Below are 26341 nucleotides of genomic sequence, written 5' to 3'. Positions count from 1 at the left end.
GTTTTCGACTGGACAGAGGATTGCAAAAAATCCTTTGACTATTTGAAAGCTGCGTTAATAAGCTCTAATATCCTACAATATCCCGATTTCAATAAACAATTTTGTATAACAACTGACGCAAGTGGATATGCTTGCGGAGCAGTATTAAGCCAAGAGTATGAAGGAAAACAATTACCAATTGCCTACGCATCAAGACCATTTACTAAAGGAGAAATTAATAAGGCAACAATTGGGAAAGAATTAGCAGCCATTCATTGGGCCATAACATATTTTAGACCATACGTTTACGGTAGAAAATTTTTGGTCAAAACAGACCACAGACCCCTAACATTCCTATTTTCGATGAAAAATCCGTCATCAAAATTAACTCGAATCAGATTAGATCTGGAAGAATATGATTTCGAGGTGGAGCATATCGCAGGTAAAGAAAATTATGTAGCCGACGCATTATCACGCATAGATATTAAGACCTAAAACAAATATCGGTAGAAGCGTGTAAAATATTAAAAGTTACGGCTAGATCGGAAACTAAGAAAAATTATAACAATAAAGATTCCAGTAGTAGGTAGCTAGGTTGAACTGGCCGGTCCATGAGGACCTCACATAGACTGATTGAGTCCGTAGTGTTACCAGAAGTTTGTTTTAACGACCAAACTGAAAAACCCTATCAAAAACCAGGACCTATGTTATAAAATAACTCCGTCCTCTTGGCAAATACTAGAAGCTTCCTAGGACTTAAGCCACTTGCTGCTTCTAGATCTGACAGCTGTATCACTCCTAATAGCTGGAGTCTTATCCTGGCAAGTGCAGGGCACGAGCACAGAACGTGCTCGATCGTTTCCTCCTCCAACCCGCACTTCCTACATCTGCTATCACTGACCAAGCCTAATTTAAAGACACGTGACGCCATAAGGCAGTGTCCAGTCAGAATACCCCTCATGAGTCTACAGTCCTCTCTTTTTAATGATAGAAGCAACTGTGTTAGTCTAAGGTTGTAAGACCTACACATAATCTTCGTCACTTTACAGCCCCGCGCTTGAACCCACGCCTTTCCCACTTGGTCGATCATGTGCACCTCTCCCCTTCCCTTAATCTCGCCCAATCTAATTGGGACATCTACGGAGCAAGCTTCAAGGGATGCGCCCTTTTTAGCTAGTTCGTCCGCTTTTTCATTCCCATCTATTCCCATATGCCCTGGGACCCAATAAAGATGTATGCTTCTCCCTGTCCCGATTCTCTCTAGGGACTGCTTACACTCTAACACGCATTTAGACGCTGTGCTATCCGAGATTATTGCCTTAATTGCTGCTTGAATGTCAATATAAAAGTTAACACGATTGCAGCTTAGGCTATTCTCTTCCAGGGTTTCTACTGCTTTGGCTACGGCTACTATTTCCGCTTAGAAACCGCTACAGTAATCCGGCAGCCTGTAGGATCTGTTTATTTCCGGATCAGCGCAGTATACCGCAGACCCTACTCCTTCCACTACTTTGGAACCATCTGTGTACACATGTATCGCCTCGTCCGCCATTTGGGCACCCTTGCGCTAGCCGTCCACCTCTATTGTGGCCTTAAGATCTCCCTCGAAGCGCAGATAGGCAATCAGGTAGTCTGCTCGTCTTGTGATTGATGACGCTATACTACTATGGCCATATGGTCGGAGGTCAAGCTGCCCCGAGGCACCGAGCATGGTTGCAGTTACTAATGCTATGTTCTTTGCTACCAGGTCGACAGGTGGAATGTCGATAATCTGCATACCCCTCTAATTTTTTGAGGTATGTTGTTTTTTGTGTGGCTTTCCACCAAACAAGAATTCCATAGTATAGAATAGGGCTTACAATCGCTGTAAAAACCCAATGAGAAAGAGAGGACGATAAGCCCCACGTACACCCCAGCATTATTTTAAAAGCATAGAGTGCCGTTGAGGCCTTCTAGACCCTCTCCTCCACGTTGAGCTTCCATGACAGCTTACTGTCTAGGATGATTCCTTGATATTTTGTGCAAGGTTTTTCTTGTAAGGTCACCCCTCCTAACTTAGGCCTGGTCCAATTTGGGACCTTGTACCTCTTTGTAAATAAGACCATATCCGTCTTCTCCGCATTGACTTTCAACCCGACATTAGATACCCAGGTATGAATATCCCGAAGCGCCCGATTCATCAAAGAACTAATCGTTGGAAGGCACTTTCCACTTATGACAATGGCAACGTCATCTGCGTAAAGCGTAAGTTTTAACGGTTCCGCATCGAATCGCCTGAGCAGTTGGTTGATGACCAGCGTCCACAGCAGGGGTGATAGCACCCCTCCCTGCGGCGTCCCCCTGTCCACTGATTTCGTGGCCTCGTAAAATCCCTATTGCGATGCAATCTTCCTGCAATTTAACATGCAGCCGATCCATCTGGTTAAGGCTGGATGTACTTTAATGTATTTAAGACAATCTATAATCACCCATTTAGAAACATTATTAAAGAAGGAAATACAGGAGTTAAGGAATAATAATAATAAAAAGAAAAATTAAATAATAATGTAATTGCTATTAATTAAAAAGGATTGTTAAATAATGCCCACTAAAGGCCCAATTGAAGACCTTAAAAATGAAGTAAAAGATTACAATAAAGAATTAAAATGGATGAAAGAATTCTGGAAAACTATAGGAATGACTAGGGAGCCAACTACTTATTAATGATGTTATTAATCCTACAACCGTTTAGACGGTTAAGCGCCAATTAAGTAAGTAAGTAATCCTTCAACTAGAGAGGAGGAAACTAGGCGTATGAATATTGTATAAAACTACAGATAATAAATAAATAAACAAAACAAAAAAAAAAAAAAACAAAAAAATACAACAATTTTTATATCTATCTTTTGACAATGGGAGGCCAAGAATCGAAAGTCACTAATCCAAATGCTAACGTGGTAAACACAGTCCAAATAATAGACTAAAGCCTTGGAAACCATAAACATTTATCTTCTGACTATTGTCATTATTGGCGCTGTGAATTTATTTTTGAGGTGTTATTCAACACATAACAAAATTTTGAAAAAGAGGTATCAGAGTCGTGCTGACGGCATAGATAATATATAAAAACCTAATTTTTTTTCTCTCTTTACCTCAATGGGTAAATAGGAAACTATTTGCAACACACTTGTGGAAGAAAAAGCTTTGGCCGAAAAGCTTATAAATGCATTAATAAAAATTCAAGCATAAGAAATGAAACTGTGTTGAAGCATCTCACGATAACTTTACAATCGTCGAATAACATAGGCAAAGCTATAGAAGAGGTAAATAGCCTATGAATAGACAATCATCATCTGGAAGCACAGCGAATTTTTTCCAGTGTTCGGGATAAATTAGTATCCTCACTAGCAAGATATAATATATAGGCAACCGTTCCAATCACATTTAAAAACGTAATAGAAATAGACTAGTACCCTCTTGGAATCTCGATCCAATTTAGAGGGCACTCCGAAAATTGAAACTAAACACAAAAATTCCCAAACAGAAGATTTGCAAACTAAAAAGATGGCGCAAACAACAGTAGAATTTTTGAAAACGGCTTCGTCAATTCTGCCTGAGTTTGATGGTAAGCCTGAAAACTTACATGGTTTCTTAGACGCACTAGATATCCTAGAGCAATTTAAGGATACTCATGAGAACATAGCAGTCTCCGTGATAAAAACTAAGCTGGAGGGAACAGCTAGAAACCTTTTGAGCACTGAAAATTCAATACTAGCAATAAGGCAAAAGTTGAGCTCAGCAATTAAAGGTGAATCTGTAGAGGTTTTGACAGCAAAACTCTTAAACGACCAACAGCGCAGTAAAACAGCTAACCAGTACACTACAGGAATCGAAAAATTCACAAAATCGTTGGAGGGTGCTTACATATCTTATGGTCTTGTACCTGATTTGGCAACCAAATATGCCACACAATCAGCTGTAAAGGCTATGTGTAAGAACTCGGCTACCGAAAGAGTTAAATTGATAATGCAAGCAGGAACGTTCACATCTATGAACGAGGCTATTTCAAAATTTACGAATAGCTGTACTGAAGTCACGGGTAACTCAAATACAGTGTTACGTCTGACGCGCTCACAAGACAATTACCGGGGTAACTTCTGAAGAAGCTGAAGAATTATAATTACCGAGGTAACCAAAACCGAAGATATTATAATAACTCTAACCGGTATAATAATAATAACAATAGACAAAATAATAATTTCCCAAGACGCAATTTTGGAGGTCAGTCAAGATCATCTAATCAAAGTAACTCGCGAAATCTCCGTAATATAAACCAACAGGAAAACCAGCAAACTCCACTCTAACAGTAAACTCCAAGGGCAGTAAAGTATGTACATTCAACTTGCATCTGAGCAGCTACATATCTTCCAATACTACTCTAAATATGTCAACTTCAACGTTTCTGATAGATACAGTAGCGGATATCTCAATTATAAAGAAGGGTCAAATTGACAGGAATGTCACAATAAATAACTCACAGATCACGGATTTAAAAGGTATTGACCGAGGCATAACAAGCACATTTGGAACAGTAAACCCAGGTCTAACAGATGATAGTCTTTTAATACGACACAAATTTCACATAGTAGACAGTGATTTCCAAATCCCATGTGACGGAATTTTTGGACTCGATTTCCTTAAAAACTATAATTTCATTTTAGATTATAATAAAAATGGGGGCAGCCTAATACTATGACCATATGCTTACCCAGAAGATATAGTTATAGAAATGACGAATAAACCAACAATCAATAGCAATACAATACTCGCAAGATCCGAAGTAATTAGACAGCTTCATATCAACAGTAACAATAATGAACTATTACTAGCGCTTCAAGAATTGACTGATGGCATTTTTGTAGCCAACGCGATAGTAAACTCAAATCAAGCTTTAATAAGAATAATAAATACAACAGATAAATAAGCAATCATTCAAGATTATGACATCAAAACAGAAAATTTATAGGACTATGTAATAATTGAAAATACACCTCACAATAAAGCTAATAATAAAGAAAAATTAGAAAGATTGAATAAAAATTTCCCGCCATTCGCTAGTAAATCACTCACCACATTATGCTCAGAATTCGTTGATATATTTTCATTAGAAACAGAACCAATCACGACCAACAATTTTTACAAACAAAAGTTGCATATGAAAGATAATACTCCTGTCTATATTAAAAATTATAAACTACCTCAAGCACATAAAAGTGAGATAAACAAACAAGTAAACAAATTAATTCAAGATGATATTGTAGAGCTATCAACTTCAGAATATAACAGCCCTATTTTATTGGTACCTAAAAAATCCCTTCCCGGTAAACAAGAAAAAAGGTGGAGATTAGATGTTGATTTTTCAGACAAATAAATAAAAAATTAACAGCTGATAAATACCCTTTGCTTAGAATAGATGATATTATGGATCAATTAGGAATAGCGAAATATTTCTCATGCCTAGATTTAATGTCAGGATTTCGCCAAATAGAACTCAGCCCAGAGTCAAGGGATATCACATCCTTTACAGCGGAAAACGAAACTTATCGTTTCAAAAGATTGCCTTATGGCCTCAAACTAGCTCCAAACTCATTCCAGATGATGATGACATTGGCATTCGCAGGTCTAAAACCATCACAAGCATTTTTATACATGGACGATTTAGTCGTATTGGGTTGCTACGAAAACATATGATACAAAATTTAAGAAATGTCTTTTCAACTTGCAGAAAATATAATTTAAAATTACATCCCGATAAATGTTTATTCTTCAGCCAAGAAGTTACTTACCAGACCCAAATAAATTTAAAACTGTTCTAAATTACCCAACTCCCAAAAATGCAAAAATGTTTGTCGCATTTTGTAATTATTATAGAAGATTCATACCAAATTTCGCGGAATACGCTAGGATACTAACAAGGCTTAGTAAGAAAAATGTCATCTTCAAATGGACAGACGACTGCGAAAAATCTTTTAACTACCTAAAAAATGCATTAATGTGTTCAAATATCCTAAAATATCCTGATTTTGATAGAGAGTTCTGTATTACAACTGACGCAAGTGGTTATGCTTGCGGTGCTGTGCTAAGCCAAGAGTATGAAGGAAAACAATTACCAATTGCCTATGCCTCAAGATCATTTTAAAAAGGCGAAATAAATAAATCCACGATCGAAAAAGGATTGGCGGCCATACATTGGGCTATTATATATTTTAGACCATATGTTTATGGCAGAAGATTCACATTGAAAACAAATCATCTACCCTTAAAATATTTATTTTCAATGAAAAACCCTTCATCAAAATTAACCAGAATCAGGTTGGATTTGGAAGAGTATGACTTTGGGGTGGAGTACATAGCTGGAAAAGAAAATTACGTGGCAGACGCTCTGTCACGAATAGTTATCAATGATTTGAAAGAAATGTCAGAACAGGCATGTAAAATAATGAAAGTTGCGACAAGATCGAATTCCAGTAATAACAGTAATAAAAATGAAGAGAAGAAAAGTCACAAAGAGAACTCTATAGTATATGAAGCGCTTAATAAATGTGAAGTAAAAAGACTAGTCCAGCTCGTTTTCGATCCCCCGAAATTATATTTCAAAAAAGGAATGAAAATTTGTAGTGAAATAAATATAGATACTCAGATTGTTGAGGCGAAGATTGACCTAGATCAATTCATTACCAGGCTTATGAAAGAAGATGACAATTTAAAAATAAATAAAATGCAGTTGTCCTTAGAAGACAAATTGTTTAAGTATACTCGAACAAACACATTTAAAGAGATTGGTACCAAAGCTGTCAGAAATTTAACTATTGCATTTTTTTTTTTTTTTTTTTTTTTTTTATTAACTCCGGAGGTTGTGCATGTGACGGAAAATGATGAAATTAAAAAGATTCTTCAAAAATATCACAATGATCCTGTTAATGGTGGCCACCCAGGAATCAATCGTACAACTAATAAAATTAGACAAAAATATTACTGGAAAAATATGAAAACTGATATAAGAAAATATATAAAGAAATGTGTAAATTGTAATAAAAATAAAATTAATAAAAATTTAAAAGAACCAATGATTTTGACTGAAACACCACCGAAGGCGTTCATAATAGTAAAATAGATAAAAGTGGACCATTACCGAGATCATTAAATGGAAATGAATACTCTGTTACTCTGATATGTGATTTGACTAAATACCTAGTTGCAATTCCTATACAGAGCAAACATGCAAAAACAGTAGCCAGAGCCATATTCGAAAATTTCATCTTAATTTATGGAAGTATGAAAACAATAATAACGGATATGGGATATGAATATAAAAATAGCTTGTTTGAGGAACTATGTAAGCTTCCCTAAGCTGAGCATAAATCATCTACGCCGTATAACCACCAAACTTTATATTGCACAATCAAATTGTTGCATTGTCACCGGTCCCTGATATGTGTACAAAGTTTGAATTAAATCTGTTTAAAGTGGGGTCGAAATCGAATCCAAAGGAGTCGGTTACATACAACAAACAAACATATGGGTCAAGCTAATATAAGCATATTAACAAATAAGAAAGTTTTATATTTCACTTTTCAGCGTCTTGAGTTTAGCACTTAACACTTTTTTACAGATATTTAAAGATTTTGAGGGTGTATTGACTGACTATGCTTTGGTGATTCTGAGGGCGAATAGTTATTTTTTATAATTTTATTATTTGTTATTTCAGGGAATTATGTTATTTTATTTGTTTGTACCTGTGTGTATTTAAAAATAGGGATGCATTTAGAAAAAGGGAAAAGCTTTTTCATTTCCCTAAGAAGACTCAGCTTCGGCTCTGAGGTATTGGCTACATGTTGCTCCACCTCATTTTGCTCAAAAAACCCCACTGTTGTACCTATTATGTACTTATAAGGGGCCACCACTTTGGTTTCGAGGTTTTGGCTGCGTGGTGAACCATCTCATTTTGCTATGATAATCCCCGGGTTGGACCGAAAATTGTCAACTATGACCTTAGAATAGTTCACTAAGGAGTTGAGAATTAGAAGCGCACGTTCTGGTTAATGAAACAAACGAAAAGACGTTGTTCATAGTTGAAGCCACTTAAATGCAAATAGTCACATGTATACCAGTGTAATGCTTTCTATACTGTAATATTGCAGCAGCCATTTTCATAAAAAAAATTTTTAATACCTATTTTATACAAAACATTCATTTACATACATATATTTAAAAACTGTACTGTTTTATCATTTCAATGTTTCTGAAAATTATTTATTGGCAGCTGCGAATGAACAGCCCCCGCACTCCTTACGATACGGCAATGCTTCAGTTCGAACAGTTAATAAGCAACAAATATTTTATATTAAATTTCATTGAAACTTTGGAGTCTCAGAAAACATTTACTATCCGTGATAAGTGAGTAACCTCTTCCTGAACAAATCATTGATTAAGGTTAATCATAAAATTATTAAATTACAGAGTTAATGTCGCCTCGCTCTTGATGATAGTTTTAAAAAACAAAATGGAGTATGCAACGGAAATTTTGAAATGCCTTTTGTTACGCTTAATAGATAAGTCAGTAGTGGGAAAGAATCCACATTTAATGCTAAGACGAACGGAAAGCGTTGTCGAAAAAATGCTTACAAATTACATGGCAATTTGCATGTACGAATATTTAAAAGAGTATGGTGGATCAAGCCTTTTTCTTCTTTTTAAAGCCATTAAGCATCAAATTGAAAAAGGTCTAGTAGATGCGATAACTCATGAGGCCCGTTACTCATTATCTGAAGAATGTTTGCTTCATGAACAAATTCCACACTCCATTGTTGTGCTGCACATTATTCAAGATGATCTTGATGAAAAAGTTCAATGCAAAGTGCTTGATTGGGATACGATTTCACAAGTAAAATCAAAAATACTGGACTCACTTTTTAAAAACACTCCATTTTCTTGCCGACCATCGGTATGTGAAATTGATTTGGAATGGCGTCATGGTCGTGGGGGCCATCTAACACTGCAAGATGAAGATTTAACTACCAAAATAATGAATGGTTGGAAACGCATTAATACACTTGCGCATTACGGGGTCAAAGAATCCGCAGTAATGTCACTAATAGCTCGTCAAGGTGATGTTTACAGCATGCATTATAGCAAATACCACTCGTCCTACCACAATGGTAAGTACCAATTTAAGTGTATTTACAATGTGTAAAAAAATTGTTTTTTTCATAGTTTTCTACATGAACAATTCGCAATCCCATATTATTAACCCAGACAGCGAAAGTGGATTGCAGCAGCCGCAAGCTTATCATCTTGTAAAACCATTAATGGCTGATCATTATATGAACGTAAAAACTTCAGTAATTTCAGGGGGACACATTTCCAGTGCTAACCGAAATAAGTCAAGTGAGCGTATAAGAAAGACAATTCCTGAAGTTTTTTTGACGAGATTGTTAGCTGCGAAAGGTACCATTCAAAAGTTTGTTGATGATTTTTTTTTAACAATACTTACTGTAAATGAAGAACTTCCCCCATCTGTTAAATGGCTGTTCGATCTTCTTGATGAAGCTGCACGCAGACACGAAGTTGACGCAGAAATCGTCCATGCATGGAAATCAAATAGCTTTCCCTTGCGGTTTTGGGTTAATTTCATAAAAAATCCAGACTGTATTTTCGATGTGAATAAAACAGTTACTGTAGATTCATGTCTGAGCGTAATAGCTCAGACCTTTATGGATGCATGCTCAACAACTGACCTTAGATTGGGAAAGGACTCACCCTCAAATAAGTTACTATTCGCAAAGGTGTATAAAAAATCATGTTTTTTTGTAAATTGTTGGCAACTTTTTGATTTATCTCTTGTTTTAAGGACATTCCCCAGTACCGGAAAATGGTTAAGCAATTTTATCGCGATGTGGCACGTTTGCCACAAATAAGTGACCAGGAAATGAATACAGCCATGCATGATCTATCAATACAACAAAATGATGAATTTAACACAATTGCAGCTTTGAAAGAGTTATATATATACGTAACTAAATACATGGATGAAGTAAGTTTTTTAAAGTCTTTACTTCATATCTATAAATGTTACAGTAAGATCAGTTGATACATTTATTTTCTATTACTAATTAGTTTAAGGAAAGTCTTTCAACTGAAACAAATTATGATATCACTGATAATCACAATTCCTCTACTCCTCAAGATCTGCACACGAAGCTACTTGCAAGCGTGGCTACAAAAAGCATGAAATTATTGCGGAGACAATAAATTAAAATAATTCAGCTATGCTTACTTAGGCTCTTTTGACCATTAGCGTTTGGTGCAAATAAAAACAAACTTATTTCACCATTCCAACCCGACGTTTCGCTAGTCTCTCTAGCTTTTTCAAGGGCGATTTTTGTATTTTAATAACAAAAAGCAATACATTAATATAAAAACAGAAAAGGCATAAGTGCGTAACATTTCAATATTAGTAATCACAGTAGTACATACAAACAAATATCACAAAACAAGAGGCAAAAAACACTTTGAATAATATAACACGATTTATATAGAAAACTCATATGAGCTCTTGTTTTGTGATATTTGTTTGTATGTACTACTGTGATTACTAATATTGAAATGTTACGCACTTATGCCTTTTCTGTTTTTATATTAATGTATTGCTTTTTGTTATTAAAATACACAGATCGCCCTTGAAAAAGCTAGAGAGACTAGCGAAACGTCGGGTTGGAATGGTGAAATAGGTTTGTTTTTATTTGTACCAAACGCTAATGGTCAAAAGAGCCTAAGTAAGCATTAGTAAATGTTATAAATAAATTGACCGGAAAATCACAAAATAATTCAGCTATATTCGTCACCAAAATAAAAGGAAAAGCTATTTGCATCCCCTTGTCTATATAAACCAGGCATGCTTAACCAACGAACCGATATCATTTCGTTACGATAATTAACGTTAATAAACGAAACAAAGTCATTTCGTTTCGTTTATTAACGTTAAAAACGTCAAATTAGCGAAATGATTTCGTTTCGTTTTCTGCCATATCAAAACGAAATCAAATCGTTTATGTTGATTATTAATTTAAAACTATGCTGGCAAAGCTGATTGATGGCGGAGTCATTAAAGGTGAAAGCATTCGCCAAGCTGATTGCAACTTTTCTCATGAATTTTGACAGTACGAACATTTCTCAGAGTATTTTTGACATTACCACCAACGAATTACACAAACAAATTACATGGAGTTTGTGTGTGTATGTGCCCTCGTTGTTACCACCTTACGGCTTCACCATGGCTATAGCATTGCCAGCACAATTCAAACATAAAGTATCACGTTTTTGTTAACGTTTTTAACGTAAACGAAAGCTTTTCGTTTCGGTTAAAAACGAGATACAATTTATCTTGATAATTTCTTTATCGATAATATTTCGAAGTGTTTCAACGGAAACGGTGGAAATTTTTTGATAAACGATTAGCTTAACGTTAAGGTGCATCCCTGATATAAACTATGAAAAAAGGCAACTTTATACCATCGCGGATTAGTGAAAAAGGCGATTTCTAGTTTCCACTTTTTTTTCTCACTTCGGAAATATACACTGCACGCACTTTGGCTCATTTTTTTGGGGTAAATTATACCGACGAACTACGGCGGCTTTTGAGGTTTTTCTTAGCAAAAATCATAACTTGAACCATTGAAGATTGTTTAAAAATTTAAACTCAACCTGAAAGCGCATTGTTGTTACTTTCAATATTTGAAAGAAAAACAGGGTGTTTCACAATAAGTCGTCAAAGTTGTAAAATTTTAGAAAAATAACAAAACAAAAATTTCTTAGTGAAAACATAAGGAAGTAAATGAATTGATAAAGATGTATTTAAGCATAAGTCCACATAAATTTATGATTTTTATGAAGGGGCGTGGCACTGTCAACTTATATGATGAAAAGTTTTATCGTAGTAGCTACGTTATCGACCTCCACCAAGATAGACGCATTACTTCTTATAAAATATAATACTTACAAATCACATATCAATGTTTTCCAATAAACAGATGTACAGTTTGCCACAATAACAGAGTTCGTCGTAAAATTTAAATATTTTTGAAATATTCAAAAACCATGTAGCTTATTAACAACTGAATAAAAACTAATAAAGGCAAGGATTTCCGCTCACAAATCGAACATCAAAAATCGCGACCACTCTAACGACAACAGAACGACTTTATTGCAACATTGCAAGACCACGGGACACTCTCCGGACTTAGAGAATGTTACAATATTGCAAGAAGAAAAACAATATTCCAACCGGTACACTCTCGAAATGCTACATATTATCAATACACCTAATGACATACGCTTGAATTTTAAGAGCGACACCGACAACATCGCTCACGCATACAGACATTTGGTAATGAAGAGAAGTTAGCAACAATAATGCTGAGGGTGTCCAACAAGTTAATATATACGTTGTTGTTAGCAGATATTTTGTTTATTATTACTGTTTATTATTTGTATACATCTTTGTTTTCTGTTTATGATATTCTGTGTTCTGCACTGAAATTTTAAATTAGTCGACAAGGTGCATTCACAAGTGTAAGTGTTAGATTATGTTTGTGCATTTGTGGTTTTTATACATAGAAAAATTTATTTTTTACAGCCCTGAAGATGTTTTCTAATTGAAATCGAAATATCTACAACATATGTGGTATAATTAATTGCATTTTTATTATTAATATATATGTGTGGCCTAGAGCTCGGAAATTCTTTTTGATATAACTTTTGAAAGGCCGAAAATAAAAATAAAAACAACATCAATTATGGAACGGAGAGCACACCGTAACAACAAAAACACAGTAAACATTTACAGACGTGTTAAAGATAAATACGACATAGAAACCAACAAGTGTACAAAACGTTATCGCCAAAATACACAACAACTCACAAAGCTGTCTCAATCCATAAGGTTTCTAGTGAGATGCAGAAAAAGTGGTGTCATACCCAACTTCATTAGCAATGCTACTAAGAACATCGCGTACACTTTAAAATGCAACACCAACAATGGAAAGATATCAGAGAAGATCACCAACTCAATAGAAACGTACTTGGCTACTGTGCAGAAAAAACTAATAAATCTTATTATTAAAATTAAGCATGATCTACAAAAACAAAAAGGAAGAGAGGTAAATAAATTAAACAATAGATTACAAATAAATCTTAACGCGGAGGATTCTAAGGTATTTTTCGATAGTGAAAGAGTATTATCTCAAAACCTCAGAGCCAAAATTAGAAAAATACAAATAAACAAATTTGAGAGGCTCAAAGACAAACAAACCCAATTACTTAACATACAAAATGTACCCGAGTGGTTTCACAATACCACAAATATTAGTATACCGACGGATGTACAGTGGATTCTCTCCCTGGGACCGAAATACTCCATACCAACAACTAATAAAGAATTTCCCTTATTTAAGCTTATCGCAGACGGCGAAGACTTTATACAGACGATCAAAGACAAAGAGCAACAAGAGATTGAGAGGAACAATTTGATTACATTAATACGGGACCACCTCAATAGAACAAACATTAGCGTGCGTGATAAATATAGTTTAGATACCTTACAAACGACAAAGAAATTCTTCAAACAAAATAACCATCTGTTAGTTCTCAATGCAGACAAAGGAAACGTAACAGTTGTAATGGAAAAATCCGATTACGATAGAAAATTGCAAACATTAGTTAACGAGATTTCCTCATACCGTGTTTTAAAACGTGATCCCACTAACAAATTGCAAGATAGAAATAACGGGATCGTAGAAAAACTGTTTAAAAACCAAATGATAGATGAAGAAGAAAAATATAAACTAATGAGCAGAACGGCCAATGCGCCCAGATTGTATGGACTACCAAAGATCCACAAAGAAGGAACTCCACTTAGACCTATACGTTCGTCCATTAATTCTCCGTCGTATAATTTGTGTAAATACGTTGTTAATGTCCTGAAAAATATCACTAAAGAGTCCAAGTACAATGTTCAAGACACGATTGAGTTCAAGAATAAGATTAAAAATACATATATTTATGATGATGAGAGTCTGGTATCGTTCGATGTTATGTCCCTGTTTCCTAGTATTCCAGTAGACCATGCCCTAGAGATCATATCGTCCAAATGGGACCAAATAAAACCCCACACAACCCTTAACCAAGAGCTATTTTTAAGTGTTTTACGCTTCTGTATAAAATATAACAGATACTTTAAATACAACAACAAAGTTTATGAACAACGATCGGGTATGCCTATGGGATCACCAGCATCACCGATAATAGCCGATATAGTAATGGAGGAATTACTATTGAAATTTGAGGAAGAATCACGGCACAAACCTCGTCTGCTCACAAAGTACGTTGACGATTTATTCGCTATTGTGAAAACCGATTCCGTTGAAGAAATGCTGGGCCTCTTGAACTCATTTCATAACTCAATAAAATTCACATCTGAGATGGAAAATAATGGAATGTTGCCGTTTCTGGACACGGTAGTAATAAGAAATAACAACCACCTAACCTTTGACTATATATATAAAAAGCCTACGGCTTCCGGGAGGTTAATAAATTTTAACTCGAAACATGATAGGAGTATAATAATAAACACCGCCAAAAATTTTATCAGGCGAGTTCTCTCTATCAGCGATAGAATATATCACCCGAAAAATATAAGCATCATCAAAAAAATACTTCAAAACAACGAGTTTCCGATCCACCTTATTAATGGTTATATCCACCAATTTTACGCTACGAATAAAAATAAAGAACAAAACATAAACAAAATATATAAGACTTCCGTATTTGTACCTTGTTTTTGTCTAACCGAATAAAACATTCAAACATGTATGACAAAGAAAAATTTCAAATCGCGTTCCAATATAAAAATACCCTACAACAAATATACAGCAATACAAAAAGCAAAATCGAAAAATACGAGAAATCCGATGTAATATACAAAATTAAATGTAATGGCGACGGGTCCCACGTATGCAACAAAGTATATGTGGGTACTACTAAATCAAAACTAAAGACAAGGATTTCCGCTCACAAATCGAACATCAAAAATCGCGACCACTCTAACGACAACAGAACGGCTTTATCGCAACATTGCAAGACCACGGGAGACTCTCCGGACTTAGAGAATGTTACAATATTGCAAGAAGAAAAACAATATTCCAAGCGGTACACTCTCGAAATGCTACATATTATCAATACACCTAATGACATACGCATGAATTTTAAGATCGACACTGATAACATCGCTCACGCATACAGACATTTGGTAATGAAGAGAAGTTAGCAACAATAATGCTGAGGGTGTCCAACAAGTTAATATATACGTTGTTGTTAGCAGATATTTTGTTTATTATTACTGTTTATTATTTGTATACATCTTTGTTTTCTGTTTATGATATTCTGTGTTCTGCACTGAAATTTTAAATTAGTCGACAAGGTGCATTCACAAGTGTAAGTGTTAGATTATGTTTGTGCATTTGTGGTTTTTATACATAGAAAAATTTATTTTTTACAGCCCTGAAGATGATTTCTAATTGAAATCGAAATATCTACAACATATATGGTATAATTAATTGCATTTTTATTATTAATATATATGTGTGGCCTAGAGCTCGGAAATTCTTTTTGATATAACTTTTGAAAGGCCGAAAATAAAAATAAAAACAACATCAGTAAAACAAAGATTACAATTTTAGAAATAAATTGTTAAAATACCGATCGAGCCTGACGAAGCGTAGCCACCAGCTTCTTCGCCCTCGTCTACCCCCATCTCGTGTTCACCGGGGGGAGGGGGGGGGGGGGGGGGGAGTTCAACCACCTCCGTACGAGACGCAAGGTTTACCAAGGCTTCAACGTCAGCCTTATAAATCTTAGAGCTTATATTCTTGAAGCCGTAGCTTACCCTGAAATCCTGTCTTTTCAACGCTTCGACGCTTACGCTGTCGAGCAGCAGGACTATCTGCATCGTGGCCCGTTCAGTCTTCTCCACGTTAACCACCTTCCAGTTTTGGGTCGGACCCGGATTGTACTCCTGGAGCAGCTTCAGGATATCAGCTGGGTCCGTTGGAGTCACTGGAACCCAGGCTCTCGCCCTTGGTCGTGAGGGGATATCACACGCCTCCACTACCTTGAGGCGCGCGCCCGGATACACCTCACCGTCGTCACATGCAATCAGTTTAATATTGCCCTGGAACCACCCCGAATCTGTATAAGAAGGAGGCGGACCAGGGTTGCCTTTTTTGACCTTAATGGCCACAGTAGCGACTCAATCCACTTCCGCTGCTGTTTCGGGATCCTACCATCTTCGCTGCTCTCGTCCATAACACCAATGATCTGCCGATCCTTGGCTATTTCGGCGAATGACCGCGTCCAGCCTCCCTGCGTCTTGGCCCTTTTCGGTGCCGTAGGGTTGGATTCAACCATAGACCGCTGGCGCTTCGAGGCTTCATCGCTCTCGACCCAGTCCAGCCTGAACTCCGGCAACATCTGTTTCGCCCAAGCAAGTCCACGCTGCGCATTCGCCCAGTCCTCCGCGGAAACTTCCCCCTCCCTTATCGGCGAGGAAGCATTCCTGCGGAGGATCCGGGCAGCCCAGCGCTTGTCCTGGTGACCCACATCCCTGGAGCCCCCAGCAGCCAAACCGCCAGACGCTTGACGCTGAGTGGCAGCCGTGCTGGTGGCTACGAGATGGGCGGTAGCCGCCCAAGAGGCCTCCCGGTCGGTGGCCCCTCCCCGAGAGGTACCGGATTTCGGAATACCAGGGCTGGATTTTCCATCAGCCCTATCCTGCCTAGATTGGCGTTGGCCCTTGTTTGAATTTTATACTGAAGTTAAGAAAAATTACTAAACGTCCAAAAGGAATAACAGCCAAACTAACTCTGCAGTCAAGCTTTAGCTGTTAAGATAACCTAAGTTTGTACGGTAGCCATAGTTCGGAAAAATCCCATTTGCAGGGAAGGTGCCACAGCCCCTTTTTCCCAATTTCACATTTTACTGGAGGTGTTGGGACTTAACGTCATATATCTCCTTACCAATTTTCATTATCGTACCATTACCACATCCAGAGATATGCAGTATGTTATATTCCATTTGTATGGGAGGTGCCACGCTCCCTTCTCACCCCACATTTTCTTGGTGGTGTTAGGGATTCACTTCATATAACTCCTTACTGAAGTTCAGTGTTCTAGCATGAATGCTAGAGCGGGTAAAATTGTATGGATGGATTTTTTTCATCAAGAGTATAGCAACGTAATCTACAGATGATTCTAAGAAAAATTGCTGAAGACACTATAGCTCTAAGTCCGATTTCGAGTCCCCCACTTTCGCAAAATAGATATTTTGCCATATGAATGTAGATTTTGGCCAAAAAATCTTCACAGCTTCTGATAGAATTATAGGAAAAATATCATATTGGGCTTACTTTAAAGGTATTTTACGTACATTTCAGAATCTGTATTAATTTCTACAGTGTTTTTAAATTTTAGTAGAGATATCAGGCTTAAATTATGAGAAATTAGCCTAAAATGAACTTTTAACTACTATAACTATTATCATTTTTAACAAATTTCTTATGGAAAATTTTTTTTCTTTACAGCTAAAACAAGTTCAGAACAATTTTCATTCAGACAGTTTTTCTTTTTTCGAATTCGTTTTAGTAAAAAAAAAAATTTAAAAACAAACCTATATTTTCAAGTAATAAACAAAAAACACAATTTTTATAATTTTAATGTAATTTATTTAGGCGCCACCTTAGTTATATAAAAATGAATATTTACTGAATATATTAACTTAAATACAAAAACACTAATGAGGTGCGATGTGCACAGTTACACGGTGGATGAACGACTAGAGAAGAGAGTTATTCGTTCGGTTCGTTGAGTGCGCAGTGCGCTCTTGTTAAGTTCAGTTAAGGCCAGTTCACACCGAGAAACTGATTGCAATACACTACAATATCCCCCTTTTTAATCGTTCATCCAACGTTTACAAAATAGATAAATATAACAGAAGGGAAATATATTGTATTTACTTCATTTAAATAGCTATTTGCACAAGACTTTTTAATAATATGCCCACAAATGTTTTATTAATATACATCTTTTATTACTTTATTTAACATTAATTAGATTGTTTTCTGGCGCGTATCTATGGTTTTTTTGATTAACGCTATCGATAACATTTTTATCATTGCGATCATTTAAAACTACTTCCTCCCTTTCAGTTCCAGGCGATTTTCGAGCGTTTTGTTGACCTTCTTCATCAGCATTATTTCTAAGATTAATTCTTTCCAGTGGGTTTGCTAATATTTTTGGTTCTTGGATGTTCTGGGTTTCTTTGCTTTTACAAGGAATAATTTCATTAACATGTCTTTTCCACTCCTTGGCGTTATTCTTTGGTTTTACCAGAAATATTTGTTTTCCCAGAGCTTTAACTATGATTGCTTTGGCCCACGAAAATCGACCCGGAATTGAAAAATCTTTGACAATTACGGGATCGCCTACTTTTAGTTTGTTATTTTTGTATCCGCGATAATTTTTTTTTCTATCTTTCTTCTTGTTTTGTTACGTTTCCTACAATATTCTCTATAGTTTTTTCTTCGGCTTTTCTTTTTGGATTTAATAAATCAAGACGAGTACGTAACTTTCTCTCAAACATAAGTTGTGCAGGTGAGATCCCCGTGCTTCAATGGAGAGTATTGCGTTAATCCAATGAAAAGCGGTTTAGTACATCGTTAAACTGATCACCTGGTTGGCGCATACCACGTTTTAATGCATTTTTTAAAGTCTTCGCTGTATTTTCCGCTAACCCGTTTGTAGCAGGATGACCAACTGGTGTAGTAGAATGCCGAATACCATTTCGTATCAAAAACCTTTCAAACTCTTGGGACACGAAAGCCGTACCATTATCCGAAACCAGTGTTTCCGGTAACCCAAAACGCGTAAATATATTTTTTAAAATATCTACTGTCGCTTTACTCGTTGTGTTTTTCCCCATATCAACGCATTCGACCCATTTTGTGTAGCTATCCACAACGACTAGACACCACCTATTCATAAAAGGGCCGAAAAAGTCAATGTGTTTGCTTCCATGGTTGTTTGGGCCATTTCCAAGTTACTAGCTCCTGTTTCGCGGGATTGGCGCGAGTTATGTTAGCGAATAATTTCCTCTCTGTTAACTAACATGAATGTTAATGTTAATTTATTTGTTATGTAAAGTATACATATAAGCTATAGTCCTTAAGTCACTTCTATCTTTTTAGTGTAACCTTTGAATGAGTAAGTACTCAATAAAGAATTTAAAATTAAAATTGTGTTTACTTAAAAAGTAAGGTCGTTACTGGCGCAGTCGTGTTTTCGAGCCGAAGTGTTTAACCAAAGTTAAAACTAAATTCTAATTTAAAGTTATATAAAACTGGAAAACAAAATATATATATTTGTTATATATACATCAAGTGAAAACTTTCGTATAACTTAACGAAGAAGAAAAAAAAAATGTGTATACACACATATACATATGTGAACTAATAAACTATATATATATACAAAAAAGAGGGAAAACGGAGTGAGAGGTGTTAAGACATTGTATTCATGGGTCGTTGAAAATAATTTAAAATACATAAGTGAAAAATCAATAAAAGAAACGTTGAATAGTGAAACAATTTCACGAGCTAAAAAAAAAAAAAAAAAAAACCGTATGTTGTAGACCCGTTATGACGCCACCACCTTAAACCGGCCAATCCAAGATGCAGTTATGACGCCACTTTAGAAAACCGTTTTACGAAAACAGCAACAACAATGTGAAATAGACCGAAAATGAAAATACAAATTTAAAGCAAAAAAGTCAAACAAAGAAGACAGCAAAGAAGACTGAATTGTTATGCTTTAAATTAACAGTAAACAAAATATTTGAAAATAAGCTAACAAATGCAACTACGTGACATATTTAAACATTGATAAATTAGCAACCTAGAATGTAAAATGGTATGAATCCCAAGTGATATACGTTATAAGTAAAGTAAAGTGATAAAAAGCAAAAATAACTAAGTGCACAAAGAACTTGCGTAAATGTAAACAAAACATGCAAATAAACAAAGTTTTCAAGGACAAATTATAAACAAAACAATAAGACAAACATAAAAAAAAGAACAATTATACACAAGCGACAAAGAAGAAACAGGAAAATCAGCAAGCAGCATTATTTAACCCACATTGTGGAGAAAACAACAACAATCAACAGCTGGTATAAACACGATGATTGCTAAGGCAAGCATATTCGTTAATTATAGAATAGAGTAGTACAGAATTTAAGCGAGAGGGAAATAAAAGATAGTATAATTACATTAACTTACATTGAAAATTGTTAGTTAAGCTTAAAAGTAGGCAAATAAGAGACTATATTGGTTTTTATTTTTTTATTAAAGCTTTGACAGGTACTTTATAAAACAAAGCTAATCGGGACACTTGTAATAACAGTCAATGAAGTGCTTAAGGAAGCACAGCGTATTAAAGAGTTTAGAGGTGATGGCGGGTACGCCTTAACTTCCTTTATTAGAGAAGTTGAAATGGTGCAGTCTCTCTCAGTAAGTGACCAACATTTTAATTTGTATGTTTATTTGAGAGTAATAATAAATAAAATTCAAGGGCCCGCTCTTCATGTTTTACGAACTTTGGGTCCCAATCCGCCATGGGCTGAGGTTAAAAAGGCGCTGACTACTAACTTTTGCATTAAAGAGACATATCATCAATTGTATCAGCAAGCTTTCGCTGCAATAAATACAGATCTAGTAACATATTACAAAACTTTGCTTAATATTTTATGTAAAATAAACGAAAAGTATGAGTTCGATAGCGAAAAACCACGTGAATTTAACCCAATAAACGTAGATAAAATTATCTTAAGAACATTTTTGAATAACATTGATTTGAATTTAGCATCAATTATCCTAAATAACAATATTCAAAATATAAGAGATGCATTTAATATGTTGGAAAATCAAGGGCTTATCAGATATGACTCTAATAGAAACTTAGTAAACAATAATTACCAAAGAAATGAAGTAAGGAGATGCAATTGTATAAATAATACAATGCAATATCCAAACTCTTCAATTAGTACTGGTATTTTTTCTCGAAATTCTGAACCAAATCCAAGACAATATAACTCGCCAGTGTTCTCAAATCAGTCTCTTCAACCAACGGGTCGTTATAACCCAAACAGAAGTACGTATAGTAGGAATTATAATAATAATAACCCTAACAATTTTAATAAAAACAATAGGAATGTTTCAAACCAATCCAGACGCTATAATAACAATAATAATAGTAATAGTAGATCTATGCACAGTTTAGCTACACCAATGGAAGTTGAATGTATGCATCCAATTTTAGATGAACACGAAAATGAGCAAGTAAATTTTCATATCAAAGCCTCCAGAAACCATTACCCTCATAGAATTACATATAGGAAAGGATAAAATAATTGCACTTATAGACACAGGATCAACTACATCCTTACTTAACAAAGATAAACTTATACATTATAAACGTTTAAAAATAAAGAAAACTATTTCGTTTACATCTTTAAATAATAAAACAGACATAAATAATGAAATAGTAACAGGTTTACCTTTTGAATTTAATGAATATGGAACAATGTCATGGTTGTTGACAGATTTTAACAACAAACCATTTGATGCAATAATAGGACAAAATATTTTAAAACCAATGAAAGCTATAGTAAATATGGACAATGAAACGTTGACGTTGAATGGAAATATAATAAATTTTATAAAAGCATTTCCGTATAATATTAATGAAATTCATGAACTTGAAATTATAGATTTAAGTTCTAAAATAGTGGAAAATATCTTGAGTGGTTTAAATAATGACGAAATGAGAGCTGTAAAGAAAATTTTAAACACATACAAAGATCTCATTTACACAGAAGGACAAACGTTGAGTAATACAGATATAATTCAGCATGAAATACGTACGACAACAGATAGGCCTATTTATTCGAAATTATACCGATATCCTCGCGTTCATGAACAGGAAATTTGCAATCAAATTGAAAAAATGAAATCAACATGGCAAATATATCTGATAACGATTCCCTCTATACTAATCGCGACGATGATATAGATACCATACATTCACAAGTAGAAAATATTAGCTTTGGACACAGCAGTAAACAGGTTTAAAACTCAAATTATCCTGACGGATGAAAAACAAAAGGATATTGATATAAAACATAAAAATAAAAAGATATTTATTGACAGTTCGGATTTAGAAACTAATTTAGAAAATATTTTAAGACGACATATAGCTAAAGGGAAAGTTGGAATTTATACAGACTAGGACGATGAGAAATTCCTAATTTTACAAAATAAGATATTAGAAATATTTGAAGGAAACAGTAGTATAAAATTTGTGCGTTGTTCCTATCATGCAAAAGATATTTCGTCCGAAGATGAAACCTACAAATACATACACAATTACCATACAAATGAAACAGGTCATACAGGAATAAATGAAAACTATGAAGGACTTAAAAGAAAGATCTATTTTTCAAATTTAAGAAATTTAATTCATAAGTATATCAATAATTGTTCGGTTTGTTCAAGGGTGAAATTCGATAGAAATCCCATAAAAGACAAATTTTATTTAACAGAAACTCCAAATGACAAAAGACAGATTGTGCATATGGATATTTACACGAATTCTAAGTATAATTTCTTAACCTTTATAGATAGGTTTTCTAAATTTGGTACTGCATATTATTTGGATGATAGGACCAGCCAAACCATTATAGAAAAAATAAGGCTTTATAAATCCCAACGAGGTTATTTTAATACACTAATTTGTGATAATGAATTTAAAAGCGTAAATATTAAAGATTTTTTAAGGAAAGAAAATATTACTTTACATTATTCAAAACCTAATAACCACACAGGAAATGTTGATTTTGAAAGACTGCATAGTAGCATTGGCGAGAAAGAACGAATGCTTTCTTTAGAATGTAAGTTTTTAAACATCAAGGATAAGATAAGCAAAGCAATTGAGCTATATAACAACAGCTACCATTCAGTTATAAAAGAGAAGCCGTTAATTGTTGAATTTGGAAATTGCAACAAAACTAAAATTTATAATAATATTGTTTTTTATAAAAATAAGTACATAAGTAAGAGAAATCAGAGAAGAGAAGTGTACGAAGATAGCCGCCAACAAGGCTTTATCAAAAATTGCAAAGCATTAAGGCACAAAGAAGAACCAAAATTTAAATTTCAAAGCTTAGATAATATACATAGCTCAAATGTTAAAAGAAAAAATAAATATGAAGGAGCAATTAATATAAAGGATTTAGAAAATAATAATTCTTTAATATAATTACTAGTAAATTGCACTAAGATCCAGGAGTATCTTTATTTAAATGTGGGAGAAGTTATGTTAGCGAATAATTTCCTCTCTGTTAACTAACATGAATGTTAATGTTAATTTATTTGTTATGTAAAGTATACATATAAGCTATAGTCCTTAAGTCACTTCTTTCTTTTTAGTGTAACCTTTGAATGAGTAAGTACTCAATAAAGAAATTAAAATTAAAATTGTGTTTTCTTAAAAAGTAAGGTCGTTACTCGCGCGTCATCAAACATGGTTCGCACGATTTTACCGCATCTTCCAAGTCTTTGTTTTGACTTGGACACCAATAACATTCCCTCGTCATGGCTTTTATTTTGCTTATACCCATATGTGAAGCATGTAAAAACTCTTTTTGTTACACTTGAGGAATAACAAGTCTATATCCCCAGAATAAGCATTCCTTATCTATGGACAACTCCACATTCCTATTAAAATATGGTCGTAATTCCGAATCTACACACTTGCGTGGCCATTCCGTGTTCACGTATTCGAAAACCTTCTGCAATAGTGCGTCACTTTTAATGCTTTCTTGTACCTTTTTTGAGGTTCAGTGGGATACCTACTTCTTCTACATAATTCAGATACACACCTTCTGAATAATCATCCATAGCTTCTTCGTTGTTGCCAGGATATCTTAAAAAAAGTCTGCTATGTTCGTAGTTGACTGGATATGAGCTATGTCAAAATCATAACCCTATACGCTGAAGTCTACTCGCTGCCATCAGTGGAGTGCCCTTTTTAGGGTTAAAAATGGTGCAGTGGTTTATTATCAGTTACTAATGTGAAGCGACGGCTGTATAAAAAGTGATAAAACTTCTTTACACCGTACAGCATAGCCACAGCTTCCCAATCTAGCTGCGAGTAGCGTTGCTCGGTGTCAGACAATTTGCGCGAAGCGAATTCTATTGGTCGTTATTCGCCTTGCTCCGAAACCTGCGATAACACTGCACCTACACCCACTGGGCTAGCGTCAACAGTTAATTTTGTCTAATATTTAGGGTTAAAATGCGCTAAATATGTATCAGCCTTTAATGCAACTTTTAGTTTTTCAACCGCGCGACTGCAACTATCAGACCACTAAAAAACTACGTCTTTTTTAAGCAACTAATATAGGGGTGCACTAATACCAGCTATGTTGTGCAAAAATCTTCTATAAAAATTGACCACGCCTAAAAACGCCTGTAGCTCTTTCACATTTTTAGGGTATGCTATGTTTTCAATTTCCTGCACCTTTCGGTATTAGTATGCAGCCCATGTTTATCAATAATGTGCCGTAAGTACTCAACGCAACTACTAAAAAAGTTACATTTTTCTTTGGCTAGCTTTAACCGCGATTCTTGTAATATGCTAAGTACCTGCTCTACTCTCTCAACATGAATTTTCCTACTAGGTGCTGTTATCAAAATATCATCGAGAAAAGTGCATTAACAGCCCATCCATTAATTTTTGAAAAATTGCTGGCGCAGGAGAGAGACCGTAGATGAGGCGCGAATATTGAAACAGGCCCCTAGTAGTGGCTATAGTGGTTAGCTTACGTGATGAAGGCTCCAGCTCAATTTGCTGATAAGCCATGGTCACGTCAAATTTTTTGAGCTCTTGCCCTCATGTAGTTTAGAAAATATATCTTCTATACGAGGCAAAGGGTGCTTGTCTACAAATAGGTTTGGGTTTAACGATACTTTGAAATCCCCACATATCCGCACACCACCATCTTTTTTCAATACAGGCACAATCGGTGTGGCCCACTCGGAAAATTCAACCGGCTCTAGCACTTTTAACTGAACTAACTTTTCAATTTCTTTCTCTACTTTCGCCTGAATAGCCAGTGGAACTGGCCGCGGTTTGCAAGACTTGGGAACCGCACGCTCTTGTAAGCGCAATTTGGCTTGTGCTTTTTTGAAGCACCCTAAAGTTCCGTCCCATAGTGCTGGAAATTTAGCCACAACTTTACTTGCATCCGCATTGAAGTTGGAAAATTTCAAGTTAGCTAAGTTTATACCGAAAGCTTGTAAAAAGATTCTACCGAGAAGCGGCGGTCCACCCTTTCTAACCACCATTACCAACAACGACGCGCTGGTACCTTTGTACTAAACAGGCATTTCTCATATACCAGCCGGATCAATTGCCACACCGATATAGGTTTTTGAAATTACGTTTGTAGCGGAAAGCGAATTATTTTTAAAGTAACGCAAGTAGGTGTCATACGAAACTCTACACTAAACTCTGAACCGGTGTCCAGCTCCATTAACAGTGGAATTTTATGCGGAAAGCGAATTATTTTTAAAGTAACGCAAGTAGGTGTCATACGAAACTCTACACTAAACTCTGAACCGGTGTCCAGCTCCATTAACAGTGGAATTTTTTGCACTACTACCTTTATTTTTATTGGACCATCACCAATGGCGTGCTGAAAAATCGATGGAGGTGTCTCCTTGGTGCAAGGGAACTGCATTACACTCCAAAAAAGCAGAAAAAATTGTAAACGTGTGCTGCACAACATATGCATACATTTCAAGGCATACACAGATATGACAGAAGTGCACTCCGCAGAAGAGCAGGCAGCTCAAAATAGAAATCAAGGTTTAATACCCTTGACTTCGCCTCAGTATTTGAACGCAGTGCAAAACATACGAAACAACGCTCGCTCTAAATTTGTATGAATGAAAGCACATACGTTGAGTTTAATATTTTATTTTCTCTTTTAAATTCAATTTTTCTGTCTTTAAATTCAGGTATCACAATTGAATACATTATACTTATTTCCTACTAAAGAGTTTCAGTCTCATTTTTATAAGAAGAAATACAAATATCACAAATTGTTTTTTTTTTTTGCTCGTCATAATACAGTCTTAAATTAAGTAATATTATAG

At 35.2% G+C, this 26341-nt stretch overlaps 1 protein-coding gene across 1 annotated transcript in view; it reads left to right on the top strand.

Annotated features, from left to right (window-relative positions):
• The window catches only part of LOC137234275 (plexin-B-like), an 890794-nt gene that overhangs the window by 434590 nt on the left and 429863 nt on the right, over positions 1 to 26341 (top strand). The window contains exons 7-10 of the mRNA XM_067757887.1: positions 8282 to 8415; positions 8479 to 9176; positions 9232 to 9803; positions 9869 to 10051. Of these exons, the coding sequence (XP_067613988.1) occupies positions 8282 to 8415; positions 8479 to 9176; positions 9232 to 9803; positions 9869 to 10051 (1587 nt within the window). The remainder of the gene's footprint in view (positions 1 to 8281; positions 8416 to 8478; positions 9177 to 9231; positions 9804 to 9868; positions 10052 to 26341) is intronic.

This window comes from Eurosta solidaginis, chromosome X, assembly GCF_040869045.1.
Source record: "Eurosta solidaginis isolate ZX-2024a chromosome X, ASM4086904v1, whole genome shotgun sequence".
Taxonomy (NCBI): Eukaryota; Metazoa; Arthropoda; class Insecta; order Diptera; family Tephritidae; genus Eurosta; species Eurosta solidaginis.
This window is presented reverse-complemented; position numbering and strand designations above follow the sequence as displayed.